At 31.4% G+C, this 18851-nt stretch overlaps 2 protein-coding genes across 3 annotated transcripts; one reads left to right on the top strand and one right to left on the bottom strand.

The window, feature by feature from the left end:
• Window positions 81–9390, top strand: LOC109349513 (glucosidase 2 subunit beta-like). Of its 2 annotated transcripts, none has more exons than XM_019590343.1 (18): window positions 81–202; window positions 300–429; window positions 508–624; window positions 718–813; window positions 1863–2102; window positions 2697–2926; window positions 3924–4022; window positions 4140–4232; window positions 7115–7412; window positions 7497–7598; window positions 7683–7784; window positions 7889–7946; window positions 8063–8131; window positions 8226–8313; window positions 8633–8694; window positions 8803–8854; window positions 8934–9018; window positions 9093–9390. In XM_019590343.1, the coding sequence occupies exons 2-17, from the start codon at window positions 309–311 to the stop codon at window positions 8994–8996; spliced, it is 1890 nt and encodes a 629-aa protein (XP_019445888.1). In that variant the 5' UTR covers window positions 81–202; window positions 300–308; the 3' UTR covers window positions 8997–9018; window positions 9093–9390. The 2 variants fall into 2 exon arrangements, with proteins under 2 accessions (XP_019445888.1, XP_019445889.1); XM_019590344.1 differs by having other exon boundaries at window positions 3924–4016.
• On the bottom strand, window positions 12029–12754 carry LOC109350422. Its single transcript, XM_019591659.1, has one exon. It carries the CDS (start codon window positions 12752–12754, stop codon window positions 12029–12031), a length of 726 nt encoding a protein of 241 aa, XP_019447204.1.

An 18851-nucleotide genomic window follows, 5' to 3' on the forward strand; every position in this document is an offset into this window, starting at 1 on the left:
AATAGAGTAAAAAACAGGCTCTTGCGTAAAAAAAACGGTAACAATTAAGAAGTTAAGATTCATTGAGAATGTTGAGGGTTGAAAATGAAATGCGAATTCTGATTCTCAAATCTGATTTGATTAGATAAATTAGCACTCAGTACTTTCCAGTAGTCGCTTTCCTCGCAAGATCAACAATCACTCCTTTCTCGTTTCTAAAACAGTATGCAATCTTTTTATATCAAATCTACACTCATTATTATTATTTCATATATTTTATTGTTATTTTTATATCAATTTACATTTTTATTTTGGGGCAGAACAACAAGATGAAGCTGAGAACGGAAATCATAATCCTCATTTCTCATCTATTGGCGTTGTTTTTGTGCTTCACATTTTCTTATTCTTCTTCGGTACCCAGTAACCAATTCCTCGGAATTTCTCCCCAAGGTTCCACCTTTTTTCACCCCTTTTATTTTACATTGTTATCTGAATAATAAACTTAACGTGTGTTTTTGTTTGTGACAGATGAAAAATATTACAAGTCTTCTGATATAATAAAATGTAAAGATGGATCTAGAAAATTCACTATACAACAACTCAATGACAATTTCTGTGATTGTCTCGATGGCACCGATGAACCTGGTCCATTTTATCTCTCTTTTCTTTTTCTTTTTTCTTTTATATTGGATCATGGTTGTTTGTAACATTTGTTTGACATGTTTTTTTTGAGACCAGGTACATCAGCATGTCCGGGTGGAAAATTTTATTGTCGGAATGCAGGGCATGTTCCTGTTTACCTCTTTTCGTCGAGAGTGAATGATGGAATATGCGGTCAGTGGATTATGTTTATTCTTATTCATTTTATGTTTTAGTACCACCAGTAATGAAGGAACAATACAACCAGCGATGTCACCGATTTGATTTTCGTTAGTATGGAAAAGACTTTACTGGGATAGACAAACCTCAATTCTAAAGGGATTAGTCTCCTAAGAAAAGTTATTGGCAAACTCATTAAGAATGATGTAGCTTTAAGTACTTTTATCTGTAGCCATGACCTACGATAGAACATTATGATGTTCATCCTTTATGTAAAGATTTAGAACCCGATCTATAGTCTAAGTGCTGATTATGCATTTATTTGTCACTTTTAAGCGATCTTTTTTATTTATGAGGTAAACACTTTTGGGTCTGGTGCACATATCTTGTTTATTATCATTGGCATTATTCATATAGTCTACAACATAGATATATAAAGATGCTCATGGAGAGAAGCTGTTACTTGATGTAAATTTTACTGGGCATTGCCTTTACAATTATTCCCTTTGTATTTTTATATGTTCAAGACCTGTGTGGAGGAGATGTATAGAACTCATAACGTAGAGGGTAGATCAGATGGAGGGTTTCCCAACTGCTTGAGGAAGGGGAGGACCAAGAAAAAACTTTAGACGAAACTATAAGAGGGTTTCAGATAAATAGTTTTCCAATTTCTATAGACATGATTTATTTAGGACATAATGACACAGTTTGATCCACCCACCTCACCTAGTGGGTAAATAGTTTGGTTGTTGTTATATACGTTCAAGGTAATTTTAGCTGCATTTATGTTTTCCAAGTCCCATAACTAATACCAGTCTTGTTGAGTCTGGCATGTTTAGACCCTTCACTAACATTGTGCACATACGAAACACTTGCAAAAGCATCTTTAGTTTAAGTATTTGTAGATGCACATAATCTAAGAATGTTTTCCCTTTCTTTTATAATTTATTGAAACAATAACTTGTTATCCAACAAATTACAAGGCTGTGGTTTGGATTATATCTAGAGTCCTGTGTTTCGTTAGCTCAAAAGTATTTATTTTGATTTCTTGCCATAATGTGTAGACTGTTGTGATGGAACCGATGAATATGATGGTAAAGTGAACTGCCCAAATACTTGCTGGGAGTCTGGGAAAGTTGCTCGAGAGAAGCTGAAGAAAAAGATTGCAACATATCAAGAGGGTGTTAAATTGCGAAAACAAGAAATTGAACAAGCTAAATTAGCTCAGGAGAAGGATCAATCAGAACTTTCAAAACTGAAAAAAGAAGAAAGTACCCTTAAAGGGCTTGTGAAACAGCTGAAGGGTATCACCTTTTTGTTCTCTATCCTTTAAGATATATGATTTGCATGCATTTTTTTATAGAAGAATTTGATTGTAAAAATAATGGTTACCCATACAAAGACAAAACAAGAAGACACTGTGTCAAAACATGCTTGAGAGTAATTTAATAATGCTACATGTTGTAATATGTGTATTCTACATTTGTAGGATCGGGTAAATGATGGAGAAATCTGGTTAGGGATGCAGGATTGTAGTATTGTTATGTTAGATGCCTTTATTGGCTTGCAAAAAAAAACCTTCAATTGTATTATTTGGAATATAGATGAAAAAGAGTGAACCAACTGTTTAGTTACACACATGACCACCCAACTACTTTTGATGAACAAGACACATATGATGAGATCGGGTCATCTTTATCAGTCTGTTTAACATGTCGGGAGTGAGGGTCTGCTTTGGGCATTTTTCCAATGTTGAGGTGGGGGCACATTTTCCATGTTGGGATATAACATGGTTGATTGTTTATGGATATAGAACTGAATAGGAGGGAAATACAAATGTTATGATTCATCATTCTTGTAACAATTCTTTGATAACCTCACTTTATCTCCCATTGAAGAGCATAAAGAACAAATAGAGAAGGCAGAGGAGAAGGAGCGTTTACAGAAGGAAGAAGAAGAGAAGCAGAAAAAGGAGGCTGAAGAGAAGGCTAATGGAGGAAATTTTAAATCTGGTGACGAGGATACAGGGCACAGAAATGAAGCTGACAAGCATTTGGATGTTGAAGAAAATGATGTCACAAGTAACCATGATGAAAGTGGAACTCTACATGATTCTTCTGCAGATCAGGTTTGGTAGTATTTGCTATTTAAGCTGCAAAACTTCACTGTATAATCAGAATATGTTGTCCCGAAGAACTTTATTCTACTTTTGAACATGTTAATCTGGTATTCAGTTGTCAATACGAGATGGCACTGTGTGTATATGATTTTTAATGATATTTTAGTAAACCTTAAGTTAGCCATGTTATCGTTAAAAAAAGGTAATACATTGCAAGGAACTATGCCTACCTCTAAATTAACTTGCGAATATTTTTTATTACAAGGAAGTATACTTTTTTTGCAAATTTATTTGGTTACCTATACTTGCAAACAATGATAAAAACTTAATTAATAATGATCATTTCCACCCATCCTATGGTGAGGCATCGGGGTGAGCAGGACTGACCCTACCCGCTCACCCGGTATGGTCCGATCATGTTCAGGTCCGAATGGAGTCGAGTCTCATCAGGTCTAAAGTCGGGTTCAAGAATTAGACTCAGTCAATATTTAGGGCCGGATAGAGGACAAACACACTCATTATGTTTATGTGTGCCTCTTTTCAATTGTGTAAAGTAACGACACCTCTTTGGTCGAAAGTATAACTGATTCTCTAATTTTTCATGATATATATGATTAACATTATATATACATATATCATTTTATATGTTAAATTACATGTCCATAATGATAATTAATAATGAGAAGACTTTATCTAAAATAGGTATGAATGATATTTAATCAGGTCTAGGACCGAGGTCGAGTTCACAGGCTGACCCAATCATCATTTAGGGTCGAGTTACCGTTAGGTCTAGGACCGGGTTCAAAAAATGACCAACCAACATTTAGGTCCGGGTAATGGACAAGCCTTTACCCGGCCCTAATCGGCTCAACTTGGTCCATGCTCACCCCTAGTGAGGCAGACTGCATAATTTTTCCTTAAGTTGTATGGGTGTATTTGTTTCTGATTATGTCTCACTATCCCATTACGTGGTAACTGGTTGAAAACATTAAAAGCTTTCTTATAGGTTGAAGCTGGGGACAAGTTAGCAGATGCACATGACAATTATGATGGAGCCAGTGATAGTCCTGGAAGTGAAGGATCTTTGCTTAATGAAGAGGTGCATGTATGTCTTCGAGATTGAAAATTTTATTTCAATCCTGTTTTATATTTTTTATTTGTAATTGAAGCGACATTTTCTGGAACTTGCTGAACATTTTAATTTGTCCTTTTCTTGATGTAGATTGGAACAGAAGCTGAGGGAGAACCTGATGTTAAATCTGACACCGACATTAAGGTTGAAAAGAAAGAGTCACCTGATGAAACCATCAATAAGGTACCTCCACAGTCCATAGTCACTACTCAGTAAGATTGGAGTCTACAGATGTTTTTCTTCTTCTCATTTTTACATATTTTAATTGATTTTTACTTGCTTGAACACTTTCTTGATATGATTGCTGACGAACAGGTATTGCTAGGCTTTCCCGTCAAACTTATTTTTTTTCATTCCTTATCTACCTTATCCGCTATTTTTTTATCACTGCATATTACATCTGCAAAAAAAATTCTTGCCTAGTTTAGCAAATGCACTTTATGCTCTGATTTCCTATCTCTAAAAAGAAAGCATAAAGGTATCATGACAATCTGGCAATTGGTGCGTGCAATACCGCAAGTGTACCATTTTATCGCAACTAATAAAAGAGTATGGAATCCACTTGGACGGGAAATATTTCTTAATAACTCTATTTATCCATTCTAAAAAAGTATAAATAATTTGAATACAGCAACAACAACCAAGCCTTAATCCCACTAGGTGGGAGTCTGCTAAAGATAAAGTAAATAAAATAAAAGATAAGACATTAAGAAGATAAGATAATAAAAGATGAAATATAAATTAATTCAAAAGAGAAATTATTCCAAAGATTAGTTTCACCACAATGAACAGTAACAAATCCATAAAGACATCTGTCATATTTGAAGGTGAATTGTGCTAAGGTAACTATTGTTTCCTCTCGTAAGACAATAGTGTATTTGATACGCATAACTTCCACTATGGTGAAGATTACAGTATATCAGACCCATTAAGATCCATGATATTCATTGAGCCATCTCAGGGATTAAACCTACTCTCATGCTTTAAAACCTTAAGTTCAATTATGTATATCAGACATTAGGGTTCTCCTATCAGTACCCCTAACATCCATGGTCATGCAATAGTGAGTACCAACACAATCACATGCATTAAAATAACATAACTGAATATAAAACAAACATACATTGACAAAACAGAAAATCAAAACTTCGCTATTATTAATTGTTAGCAAATAGTTAATCCCAATCCCTAGAATAAGAAAACTACTCATCCATGTTTAGATTACAAGTTATGCACAACATGAGTCTAGGCATGGAGAGGCAGTTATGAAGAAGAATAAAATAAAAAAATATTCTCTTAGCCTCCGCCTTGAAGCTTCGGTCTTTGAATTGAATTCTCTCTCTGAAGTTGTTGTGTGTTGCTTGTCTTCTTCCTTCTTCATGATTTTCTCTATTTCTAGGTGTTTGGAGATATGAATCCCATCACATATTTTCAAATCAAATATCTCTATGATTATCTTCTAAATATTTAATGGGGCTTGTGTGATTACTTCTTTGGCTTTCTCTCCTTTATTTTGGCTATATCTTCTCTTATTTACATATATGTATATCTCTATCCAATCTTCACGCTATTCCCGAACTCAATATACAATATTCAAAAATCAATGTGAGTCTGTCTCTTTCAACTCCCCACACATAATTTCTTCCCTTTATAAATTCTCAAAGAAAATATTCATGTGGAGTTCTTGCCTTGAAATTACTCTTTTAGTTGTTATTGAACTAATATTCAATTCTACTTTCTTCAGCCATAGTGATTAATGTAAGAGGCTCATATATTGGCTTCAAATATTTCTTTCCAAAACTTTGCATATTTCACCATCTCTATTTTCATTGATCTTCGAATAAAAATAATATTCTCATAAAATTAGATCAATGTAAATAATAATCAAGATTGATGAATTTATTAAGTTTAGAGGTATAAAATATATAAAAATTAATTCTGATTAACAAATACCTCAAATTCATAACATTAAGCCTTAGTTCCACTAGGCGGGATCGTCTACATGTCCGTTGACAAAACATTGATATCTAAATCTTTCCTATGGTTTTTGGGGTTTGACCTTTTATCCTTATTGTGCCAACAACGGGCTGCAAATTAATGCGACAGACCTGAATTTTTCGTTTCAAAGAGCTCTGCTCTGGCGTGATAGCATCGCAATTTGCCACTACTGGCCACTTAAGTTGTATGACCTTATAAATGGTTTGGAGTTTAGACTTAGAATTCAAATTATATTCGTGACTGTCTTTTTCTGTGGCTAGGTTTGTATTTTAATTATCTTTTTTGCATAAAGACAAGTGTGAAGAGTAGGGTTCATGTCTTTTCTTGTAATCCCACTGGTTATTACATGGCAGGGCGCCCAATTTATGAGGTTTCCACCTAGTAGAGTTCGGGGAGGGTAGATGTGTGCAGCCTTATCCTCGCAAGCGAAAAGGCTGTTTTCAGGATTTGAATCCATGATCTCTTGGTTACAAGACAATCAACCTTATTGTTGCGTTGAGGCTCACCCTCGGTCATTATAAGACACTTCCAACTAAATTACAAAGACCAACAAAAGTAGTTAATTTAGTTTACTTTCTTGATAATTAAAAAAATGCTACAGCATTACAATTTTACCCTCATTTAATGCTGTAGTACTTCTTTCTAGTCTTGAAGATGACAAACTTTTAAATTAATCCCACTATATATGGACTATTGATTTATCACAGACAAAAAAGAAAGAGAAAAGCTTGAAGACTTTAATAATGGTAAAGAAGAAAATAATAATAAATGCTTCATAGAAATTGTAAAGTGCCTTATAGAAAGGAACACAAAAACCTTCTACATGGTGCCCTATAATAAGGATCAGAGGGAGTATCTAAAAGTTCTAGTTGTTGATGTCTAGTTATTTATAGGCATTCTCATTTGCATTAGAGATAATCAAGCTACCAGTCTTCAACATAGTTATTTCTAACAACCCACTGCAGTTTTTATGGATGGGGTTTTAGTTTAGAAATATCTTAAAAACGTCACAGTTTTCCCCCACTTGGCTTATCTGCTTGTTCTTTTCTCTGTGGGTATATCTATAGGGAGATGATGTATCTGAAAATACTGAGGGATTATCAAAGGAGGAATTGGGCCGGCTTGTTGCTTCTCGGTGGACAGGAGAAAATACTGATAAGCAAAGCGCTGAAGCTGATGCTCCATCAGACAAAGAAGATCAGGAAGATATTCCAAATGAGACAAATAATGAGCAACATGATGGCTATGCTTCTGAAACTGATGATGACAGCAGCAAAGATGAAGATGACGACTTTCGAGAGGACGAGCATGATGACCCTAGTTCCTCTTACAAATCTGAGACTGATGCTGAACCAGACTTGTCAGGTTCTTTATAGCAATCAATGCAAATTTCTTATCTTTGTTTGGTATATAAATGGACTTGTGATAAGATGATTCAAATGAACTCAGATGACACAACGGACAATCCTTCTTGGTTAGAGAAAATACAGAAATCTGTGCGGAACATTTTTCATGCTGTTAATTTATTCCAGACTCCAGTGAACCAGACAGGTACATCTTAACACTTCATTACAAATATTATATATCCAGATAGACGATGGATATAAATTATGCCTTTTTCTTTGGCTTCTTTAGATGCTGCTCGTATACGCAAGGAATATGATGAGTCAAGTACCAAGTTGTCTAAAATACAGTCTAGAATATCGAGTCTGACACAAAAGCTAAAACAAGATTTTGGTTAGTATTATGCTGGTACCATTTGTTGCTCTCATAGCATTTGAATATTAGATATATGTGTATGTTATGGAATTTGCTTGAATAATCTGGAATTGATAATACAGGTCCAGCGAAGGAGTTTTATTCATTCTATGATCGTTGCTTTGAGAGCAAGCAGAACAAGTTATATTTTCTCTCCTTTACTGGTTTACTTTCTGATATATTTGACATTTTTGTGATACTGCTAGTTTGGTGGTTCCTGTTCATCTCACTTTCTGATAATGGAAAATTTTGTACAGGTACACTTACAAAGTCTGCCCCTATAAACAGGCTTCTCAGGATGAGGGACATTCTTCCACTCGTTTGGGGTAAGGTTTTGGGATAATTTGCAAGTATGCAAGTATTAGTTGGTGAGAACTCCCTGAAAGTGGAAAAAATAATTCAGTTTTGTTCTCTATACAGGAGCTGGGACAAATTTGAGGACTCATACAAAGTAATGGTGTTTGCTAATGGTGATAACTGCTGGAATGGTCCCGATAGGAGCTTGAAGGTAAATATTTCCGGTTTTTAAAAATAATAAGCAGTTGTTTCTTACGGTTTTCACAAGGCACTATTTTGCCCCCTATTTATTCTAAAACGACCAAGTTCAATGTTAAAGTATAATATTAAAACTAATAGATATCCTGGGTTTCGGGCATACTTAGGGAGTTATGATTGGTGAAACTTTTGCAACTGTGGGCAACCCAATTTCAGTTTCCATACATTCCACTTAAAAAATTATAATAATCTAGTCAGCGGAGTTTCCCATGGAAATAAGATCGTAAAATGTTCAGATTTGTGAACCTGGCATGATGGTTGTGTTTTAACAGGTCAAGCTAAGATGCGGGTTGAAAAACGAGGTTGCTGATGTTGATGAACCCAGCCGTTGCGAGTACGGAATGCTTTTTTCCCCTGTTTAAATAACTATGCACCTCCCATCACAGTTTTCTCTGTGATGCTTTCTCTTTTTCTCATTGTTGTTTCATGGGCCTCATGGCAGGTATGTAGCTATATTATCTACCCCAGCCCTTTGTCAGGAGGAAAAGCTGAAGGTACTTCTCTAATTCCTCGAAAACAAGTGTTGTTTTACCTCTCAGATATGGTATTAATGGTAACTGTGGAATGTAACAGGAGTTACAACACAAACTGGAGTTATTGAATTCGGAACAATCTGAAAAACACGATGAGTTGTAACAAACGGGATGGATTTAACCAGGTAAGTTTACTGAAAAGTGAATTTGCTTCTCTTTCGAGCCTAGTCCGGAGACGATCAAGTTTTATTTTGAACAGGTAGTGTGATGATCTTCAAGCAACTAAAGAAGTGGTCCCCTTAAGTTTTGTATGCTAGAGCTTACCCAAATATGATTCTTGTTGAGCTTAGGGTGGGGCTAGGGAACGGTTATGACTTGGTAATCTGTAGTGGATTCAGGTTTGCAACATTCTGGTATGACTAATCTGGTACCACATTTTTCTTTTATTGAACTCACTTTCACTACCTGGGATGTGAGGCTCTCTAAAACCCAAAGGACTGATCTTTATACTATGCAAAATACTACACTTACTAGAAGGCAAGGTTTTTTTGTTAGAATGAGTTGATGTTATTATTGTCTATTAAACAGGTAAGTGGTTTTTTACTATTTTGACTATTCAAAACTATACTTACATTACACTTGGTGTGATGTAGAATTTGCAAATTTTGTTTTCCTGGTGTCTTGAGGATACTTAATATGGGTTTATTTATACATGTCTAGACAATAAATTCAATAAAGAAGAGAAATACAAGAATGAAGTGTTCGATTATGTAAAAGAAAAAAAAGATATAAGAATTACTTGGATGAGTTAGGATAGGTTGACACCATTTTTCAAACTTCATAGTTACATAAAATTTGATCCATTCATTATAACAAGTTAGGATTACACCAAGTGTCAAACCTAACACTGTATCAAATATAAGCCACTCATTCTAATTATATCTAAAGGCTCAGGTTAATTCATTAAAATATCACATTATTTCCCCTTATCAATCTACCTTTTAATTAGATTTTTATCTATCTATTCTTATCTGCTTTAATTTTTTCATCCCTATCTTCACGTTAGCTTAGCTTATTTGTCTCAAGAGGCTGCATTTTTGTGTGTTGAGGAGTGATGATACACTTCTGCACTTAATTGATGTATTTATGATGAGATGCCTAAAGTCCTAAACTTATTGTGATGTTTTGGGACAATTTGGTACTAGATTTACTAAGAACAAAATTTGATAATATTGGATTTAGTATAAAAAGAACTGACTTTGTTTTGACAATTATGAAACTAGAAAACTAGACCAAGAGAGAGGATGGTAGGTTGAGATTTGAGAAGCAAAAATAATGTCATACTCATGTTTTTTAATGAGTATATCTTGACCTTTAGATGTAAATAAGATAAATGAATTAGATTTGGTGTTAGTGTTAAGTTTGATACATGGTATTAATGGATCCTAACTCCATTATAATTACATCTAAAATTTGAGATTAAATTATTACATGACCATCATCTTTTCCTTTCTCTCTTCTTCCTTTTCACACCTACAATCTTTGTTCACCTTGTGTGATCTGCGTTACATAGTTTATGTAATAGGCTTTAATATGAATACAATATAAGTCTAAAGTGCTAATAATCATGTCAAGTTCATTAAAGAGCTTCTTGATCCTAATGATACCCCTTCTTTGGGGAAAACAAATATACTTGGCATTAGTGGTAGATTCAACCATTTGCTCCTCCAACTTATATTTCCAATACTCAAGAAACAATGACAAATGATTGCAATATAGAGTTATCCTTATTAGACTGAAAGTTAGTATAGATGTAATCCTTTCTAGATAGATCTTCTTCCCCTTCATATATTAAGAATATATCCTTAGTCATTATCAAGTATTCTAGAATGTTTTTGATAGTTATCTTTTAATGATCACTTAGATTTGAGTGGTATCTTATTATGGGTATATATGGAGTCTAATCCATGTGGTCATTTTCCTCCTAAGTATAAGGGAACTGAGCCTTAGACAAACTTATTTGCATGTTTAAGCATTTCAACACTTTTTCAATATATATACTCTAATATATCTAATAAATATCTTTGATTTATCTCTAAATGTCATCATTCCATCTCACTCTATAAATTTCCTCATAATGAAAATGTGTTTGCCAATTTAGGATTTAATATATATACACTGATAATATAAGTGTTTTTTACATTTTTAGTAAATCATCACTATTTATATGTTAGCTATCATTGACTTTCAAATAAAAATATTACAAATCGATGGTGGATGATAGGCTGAAAGTGTAAAAAACTTTACATTGTCAGTCTATAGATTTTAAACTCATAAATTTAAGCAAGACAACTAAGAAAAATGTATCTTCTAATGTAAAATATATTTGGAACTCTTAAATTGTCTCTCAAAGATATACAAGTTACCGAATATGTCATTTTCCATTCTTTTTCTTCTAAAAACTAATTATTGATGTGTATAACTTAGTAATATATTATGTTGTCTTATTGAATTTACATGAGTAAATCCTCTAAGAATTTTTTATTTGAAGAGAGGGAACTTAAAGATAAATAAAATAAAAGATAAAGTAAAAAATAAGATAAAGAAGCTTCCACGAATGGGGATGCCACAATTACATGCATGAACTCTAATTGATCACACTTTTCCCTAGTTTGACATTATTGAAGATGAGTTATCGGTGATGGATAGTATATATATATATATATATATATATATCAATTTTTACCCCCGTGATAATTGCACTTAACTAAACTCTTTACTTATATCTAAACTCGTTACTTATATCTAAACTCATTACTTATATCAAGGTAGAAATCACCATAACCAAATAGATATAGACAATACCTTTCATTTGAAAATTAAATTACAAATTTATTTCAATTTGCAAAACATTTAAACATTGGAATCCAATTGACAAGGTAAATAAAAAAATCATAAGCGTAGTAATAGTAAAAAAATACAAAATGAAAAAAATTATTTTAAAAGCCTTAAACATGATAGGTTCTTATTTATTAGTCTCATTAAATTATTGGTTAGGATATCCTAACCAATCAGAGACAAAAAATAAGAATTATCAAAGGAAACAAGAGAGACTATATAGTCATTTATCATAGATCAGATTTGGCCTAACAAAATATTAAAGCTTGAGGAACAAGTTTGCCTTGTAGATAAAACCTATTGGTTCCTTATATAATGATTTCCTTGAAGGCCTCCAAGATCGTTATGAGTAGTGATAGATCTATTAATTATATCTTCTCCAAGTGGAGAAATTTGAGGAAGGTCATAACCAAAGTATGCATCTTTATGAGTCAATCTATGTGGAGGTTCAACACTTGTAGTGGATGGATCGAAAGTCATCCCAAATTGGTGACCCAAGAAAGGCATGTTGTACATCACTTGGTTGCCATAACCAACTTTGAAACGACGCCAATGTACGAGAGACATGTGAGCCATTGGGTGCATATGAGCCCTATAAGGATGTGAATCAGGAAAGTGGTGATAATTTGTCATTGATGGATAAGGATATGGGTCAAAACCAGCTTCAAAAGTACCCATAGAAAGTTCTCTGTTCATCTTGAAGAGGTTCCTTTCACGCTTATGAGCGTTTTGGTGTCCTCCCAAAGCTTGGGAGTTGGGAAATTTCTTGCAGCAAAACTTACAAGAGAATTGTTGCTCATTCGCTTTGATCAATTCCTTATTGTTGGAGTTTTCGACAAGTTTTAGATCAAAATGTGAACTCTCTTCGACCTTCCTCTTGGATGATTCATGCACCATGTTGTTGCTTCCAAGACTCAAAGAGAGTGACAATTCTTCTGAATCTTTATCCATGGTACATAACTCCTCAATTTTTCGCTTGAGTTTTCTATCCCATGAGTCTCCAACAAATAGTCCACCTAACATTGTGAATTACCTTCCAAAGAAAATGAATATTTATTTTCAAACTTAAACTTGTGTGAGATTGTGATAAAGAGTTGAAATGTAAGTGGTATTTATCAAGGGAGAAATAAATTTTGTACATCCATAAAAGAAAAAATATTTAGGATTGTATGGCCATATGCTATTGAATCCTTTGACTTAGTTAGAAACTTGAAGAAAAAGATAAAAAAACATCGAGTATGGTTGAGAATTCTTGTGAGTGTTTGTGAATTACTAATTAGATGATTATATTAAATAATTTTATCAATTTACTACCTTTAATGTTTTTGTTCCTTTATAAATGATTCTATATTTATCTTAAGTGCATGCATATATGAACTTTGACATCGATTTCGAAAAAAAAATTAATTATTTTTTACTTGTTTAAAATGCATTCGCTATATCTATCAATTGATTATTCTATTTTGAGTAAGGTTTGGTCATATTATAATGAGCCATATAATTTCTCTTGACCCAGATTCAAATCTTGGATTAATACTTCCACATGTTCAATAAATACTTTAAAAGTGTTACATGTAATGATGTTTAATTTAAGATTAGACTAGTTCAATTTGAGGCATAGATATCACTTTATTAAGTTTTATTATATCAATAAATTATTTTTCATACGCATAACATGATTCGAATCAATTGCATATCTTATGATCATCAGAAAATTTCTCTTACAAATTAAAGAAATGCAAAAAAAAATATACCATTACCTGTAATTAGAATATGCAATTATACTAGTTTTATGTTGTTCCATAAATAATGACACAATAAGCAATAGTTTTAGTGAATGCATATATGAACTATTTCCTTATAAAGGATTCTATATGTATGTTTTAGAGCACTATGAACTTTGACATTCTTATTGATTTCAAAGAACATAATTTAATTATTTTTATTTCCACTTGCTTTCCTTAACAATTAATCCTTCAACTTTGATTGATGGTTGGTATTGAAATTAATAAGTTGTGCGTAACTTCTTTTGACCAAGACGGCATGACTCAAATCTTGGTCTAATACTTCCACATATTTAATACTTACTCTAAACATGTCATATGTTAATATGTATAATTCTATCTTCTTTTTTTTGATACTTAAAAGTTTTCCATTAAGAGTTATGAACTAATTCTTTTTGAGATATCGTATGAAATCCTTATATTCTTTATTTGTTACGAACCTTAATATGCCTCTAATCTCCTCCATTCTCTACCCATAAACTCTATGTAAGTCTTGAAGAGAAAGATCTTTACCACTATGTGGGTTTGTTGTAACGTATACGTTCGTTTTTTTTCATTTTAAACCATAAATATAAATAATTTTATACCTAATTTATCCTTCATTGTTGAAATAGTGTAATGTACCTTCTAATACCAAATTATAATAATTAATTTAATTACTTTTCAAAGCATATGACCATACATATATTAAGGTAAGTATGAAAAACTTTAATGTTAAATTATAGGCAAAACAAGACTAAGCGACAATTAGTAATCAGACATGTATAATTTATATGATCCAATTTACTCATTAATTTTTCTATATGAATACACATTAATTATTGGTTTAAAATGCATATTATAATTTCAAAACTACTATTCAATTTCTTTACGTTATAGTTTCATTGCTCCATCAAGTTATAAAATGCATATTTTATAATGTATTACTTATGTTGCTAACTTTGTGCATGCTCACTCTCACCGAAGAGGTATTACCATCCATCATTCATCAATACCTTACATGGTTTCTCTTTCTCATATTTCAGTCTTTCGATTGTCAATATTTAGCTATATAGTCATTTATTGACTTTGTTTGAGATCCTTCTACTCAATTGAGATGTTCAAATAAGCAATTAATGTTCTACCACAGTTATTTTATACACAATAATATTTGATTTGTAAAGAATTTCTAGTATATAAGGAATATACATTATATTCGATCTGAAAATTAGGAATGCGAGTGGAAAGATACGATAATACATGTGAATATATTAATAGTATAAGTTCAAATGTTTTGCTAAATTCATACATTAAATTATATAGTAATTTAACTAATTTCAGTTTTTAAAAAATATTTTTTATTCGAATTTTAGATTTTTTCTCTCTCTAAACAATATAATTGAATTCGATTTATAATATGATTTAATTATTTTTACAATTGAAACATGAAATTAAAATTCCACATCTTAAAATTTAAATTACAATTCCAAATTCACAATTTTAGTTCCACATACAAAAAATATAAGTGCAATTATAATATGCTTTTCTAACTTATTGTGTTTAAATAAAACTATTCAAACTTTGAAATCTGGTTTTATTTACCCTGAAAACAAGTAAAATTTGTTTGTTTACATCCCTTTAATTATAATTGATATTAAAATTATTAATGTCAACTATATTAATACACAATCTCTTGCTTTCACAATATAATTGAATTCGAATTATAATATGATTTAATTCTTTGTACAATTCAAACATGGAATTAAAATTCGACATCTTAAAATTTAAATTACAATTCCAAATTTACAATTTTAGTTCCACACTACACCAAAAAAAGACACTTTTATGTTTTTCTAACTTATTGTGTTTAAATAAAACTATTCAAACTTTGAAATCTGGTTTTATTTACCCTGAAAGCAAGTTAAATTTGTTTGTTTACACCCCTTTAATTATAATTGATATTAATATATTAATCTAAAATATATTAATACATAATCTCTTGCTTTCACAATATATTATAGGAAATAAAATATTATTTTATGACTAAATAAAGGCGTTCACTTATTTAGGGGAAGATAATTAGCTCTCGCACTTGGTCTAGTGATATAAGAGTTATTGGATCTCGTAGATAATTCAATTCTTAGGAGTGACACTTGTTGGAAGGAACAACCATAAATCTCAAAATGATTAGTTCCTTAAAAAGAAAATAAAAAAAATACAATTGATAGTACAAAAAAAATGAAAAAAATACAATTAATAGTACCAAAAAAAACTGACACCCTTATTAAATTATATTTTTTATAAATGCCATACCGTTTATGACTGACCATACCGTGCCATGTAGTATATACGGTCTCTGAACAATTGCTCACAGAACATTTTGGCAGAGGTTGATTATTAAGTAAAGCTATATGTCCTGACAAATTGAAAACTTAAAGAACCTTTTTCCTTTTGCTATATATCATTTACTAATTGATTTGTATATTAAATTTCAATTAAATATTTATTTTTCATTATTTTAGTTTATTTTAGCAAAAGTCTAATTTATTTGTTTACCTTGTGATGGATGTGGCACCAGCGCATACACTACACAAAATAGAAAATCTTCTTCACCAATAATAGTCATCTCAAATGTTATTAAAAAACTTAATTAAGTTTTTAATTTTCAAGAGTTGCACGAGTTTTGATTATAATCCTACTTTTTTCTACAATAAAATTGTTGTCTAGTGATATAAGGTTTCACTAAATTTATAGGATGATCAAAAGATCAATTATTTAATTTCTATGAGCGACACTTATTGGGAATGACAACTATACACCCTGAAATGACTCATTTCTTTACCCAAAATGATTAATACGAAAAAAATCCTACTTTTTAATTCTTTTCTAATCTCACTCCTTAAATGTTTACAACTTTTGGTTTTCATGATCTACCCGACAAAATTATGAAAACATATCAAACATATTATATTTAGAGATAAGTGTACTTATATTTTTTTTCCTATTATCATTTATGACTAAATTTTAAAATTTTAATTAGAATTAAAATTTTAATATGTTGTAAATATTTTATTGATTGTGTGTAGGAGTAATTGTCTCAAAAATATTTAAACCCTTCTCTCTTCTGATCATGAAGGAATGCGTGGAACATCACACAAAGGCTTATATCTTGTTACACTATAAAATATGTTAACCTGTATTATAGCAATTGTCAATGATTCTCAGAAACATATTCATTGTCATATATAGTCTTCACATTCATATATTTAGCCTTGTTTAGCATGTTTGACAAAGATAGAGTATAAAACTTGATAATATAAGAGTTGATAAAGTTTTAACACAATGCAAAGTTGGGAGTAACATTGTATGAAATGAATGCATATCACACAACAATTATTCCCTTATACGAATGAATATAAATGGAACTAAAAGTAGCAACATTTCTAAAATACTATTGAAAGCAAAATGATAAAGAGATTCATACTCTTATTTATCTCGGCCTCCTTTCAATATCTGGAATTTACTTAAAATTCCATAATTGAAAGTCAAGACTTCCACTAATGTAAAGTTTTTTACACTATCAACACATTATCCACTATTGATTTGTATTATTACTTTTATTTGAGAGTCAATGATGGTTAACAAATCAATAATGTTTAATTTAGTGACAATATAAAAAATACTTACAATATAAGAAACTATTACCTTCTGGGATTGGTGGCTTTCCAACAAATGTCCTCCTAAAAAACTTATAAAAACTAAGTAGCTACAAGATATTCCATTTTATGTTCATAATCTTTTCCAACAAAGCTGATTTTTAGAGACTATATAAAACTTTAACACCAAATTTGAAAAACATACTAATTTATAAATTTTAAATTCCAAAAGTTTTAAAGTTTTAACCATATTTTTTATTCACTAAATAAACTTAAAGTAAAACTATAAAATATAGTAAAATCACTATATGATTTGTAAAAATAAACAATAATAAAGTATGTAAATTAAAAATAAATGTATTTAATTAGAGGTAGTTTTATTTAAAATGGATTTCTTGTCCTTAAAGGTCTCGAACCATCACATTTGTTGCGCCTTCCAAGAACACATCATGCAATAGTAGGAGTCACAATCTAACTTGTTAGGCGTTCAGTCGTTCTCTCGTAGTTATACACACCTTCTATGCCCTAAGCTTCACATGTGCTAGGGGCATTCGTGGTTTCAATTGAAACCGTAAAATAGGTTAGACATGTAACACCTCAGTTCTGACATGCGACCTCTAAGACCTATGAATATATTGAGCGTGCAACCTCTTAAGCTTAAATACTCTTGCAGTATTTTATTCCCCTCCCAGGGAGCCTTCCGCTAATGGTAGCGATTCAGTGGTATAGTGACTATTTATCCCTGAGGTCACGAGTTCGAGTAGCGGAAGGCCCCCCTGGGAGGGGAATAAAATACTACAGTGACACGCTCAATATATTCATGGGTCTGAGAGGTCGTATGTCATAACTGAAGTGTTACAAGATAAACCAAACGAAACCATAAAATGTGGTTCAGTTTTGTAGTTCGATATGGTTTTTAAGGAATTGTATAAGTTTGGTTCATTGTTTTTGAAATTTAGAAACTGTTCGAACCAAATCTCATATTAAAGAAATAGATACAAGAGAATGATGTTATACTATTATTTGAATTCTTCAGCCAATTTTATGACATAAATTATCATTTTTGTGAATTTTATAGTTATATATTTTATTAAATTGTTATATATTTTCTGTTATATGTTTATTACGTACTAAATTGTTATATGTATGTGTTAAACTATAAATTGTTATATATGCTAAATTGTTATATACACTACTAATTATAATTATATATATTATTAACTTTTAAATACGTAGACTATAACAATAGCAGTGTTTTTATTTTATTTTATGGACCAACAATGTTCATGCAATACATTTTAAACTTTCAAAGATACATAATTTATAAAAAAAAATAGGAAAATCGCAGAACCAAACTATTCATAATCAGCTCGGTTTAGATCCTATAATAAAATTTATAATTAATTTAGGTTAACTAAAACATAATTTTATATTCAGTTCTATTACTAAATTACAACGATGAATGAAACATTTATCCCCATGTGCTTGTCACTTTTTCACACAACTTAGAACGGGTAACATTTATCTCTCATTAATCATTATAAGAACACTTTAGCAAAAGTGGTAGATGAGTCAAATACTCATATGAGTAGTCAAGTGTGCAAATGATACAGATTGAAAGCACCAAGTTAACCAATAATATTGCTAGATGAACTCAAGAAGGTTATTGAATGATATAGATATTTGGCTTAATCGATTTGG

This window comes from Lupinus angustifolius, chromosome LG06 (genome assembly GCF_001865875.1).
Source record: "Lupinus angustifolius cultivar Tanjil chromosome LG06, LupAngTanjil_v1.0, whole genome shotgun sequence".
Taxonomy (NCBI): domain Eukaryota; kingdom Viridiplantae; phylum Streptophyta; class Magnoliopsida; order Fabales; family Fabaceae; genus Lupinus; species Lupinus angustifolius.

What these genes read in the sequence shown, in the direction of transcription:
- LOC109349513 (XM_019590343.1), top strand. Translation starts at nt 309, where the DNA reads ATGAAGCTGAGAACGGAAATCATAATCCTCATTTCTCATCTATTGGCG. An exon ending in CCTCGGAATTTCTCCCCAAG is followed by an intron (nt 430 to 507) that starts GTTCCACCTTTT and finishes TGTTTGTGACAG; the next exon opens with ATGAAAAATATTACAAGTCT. An exon ending in CGATGGCACCGATGAACCTG is followed by an intron (nt 625 to 717) that starts GTCCATTTTATC and finishes TTTTGAGACCAG; the next exon opens with GTACATCAGCATGTCCGGGT.
- LOC109350422 (XM_019591659.1), bottom strand. Translation starts at nt 12,754, where the DNA reads ATGTTAGGTGGACTATTTGTTGGAGACTCATGGGATAGAAAACTCAAG.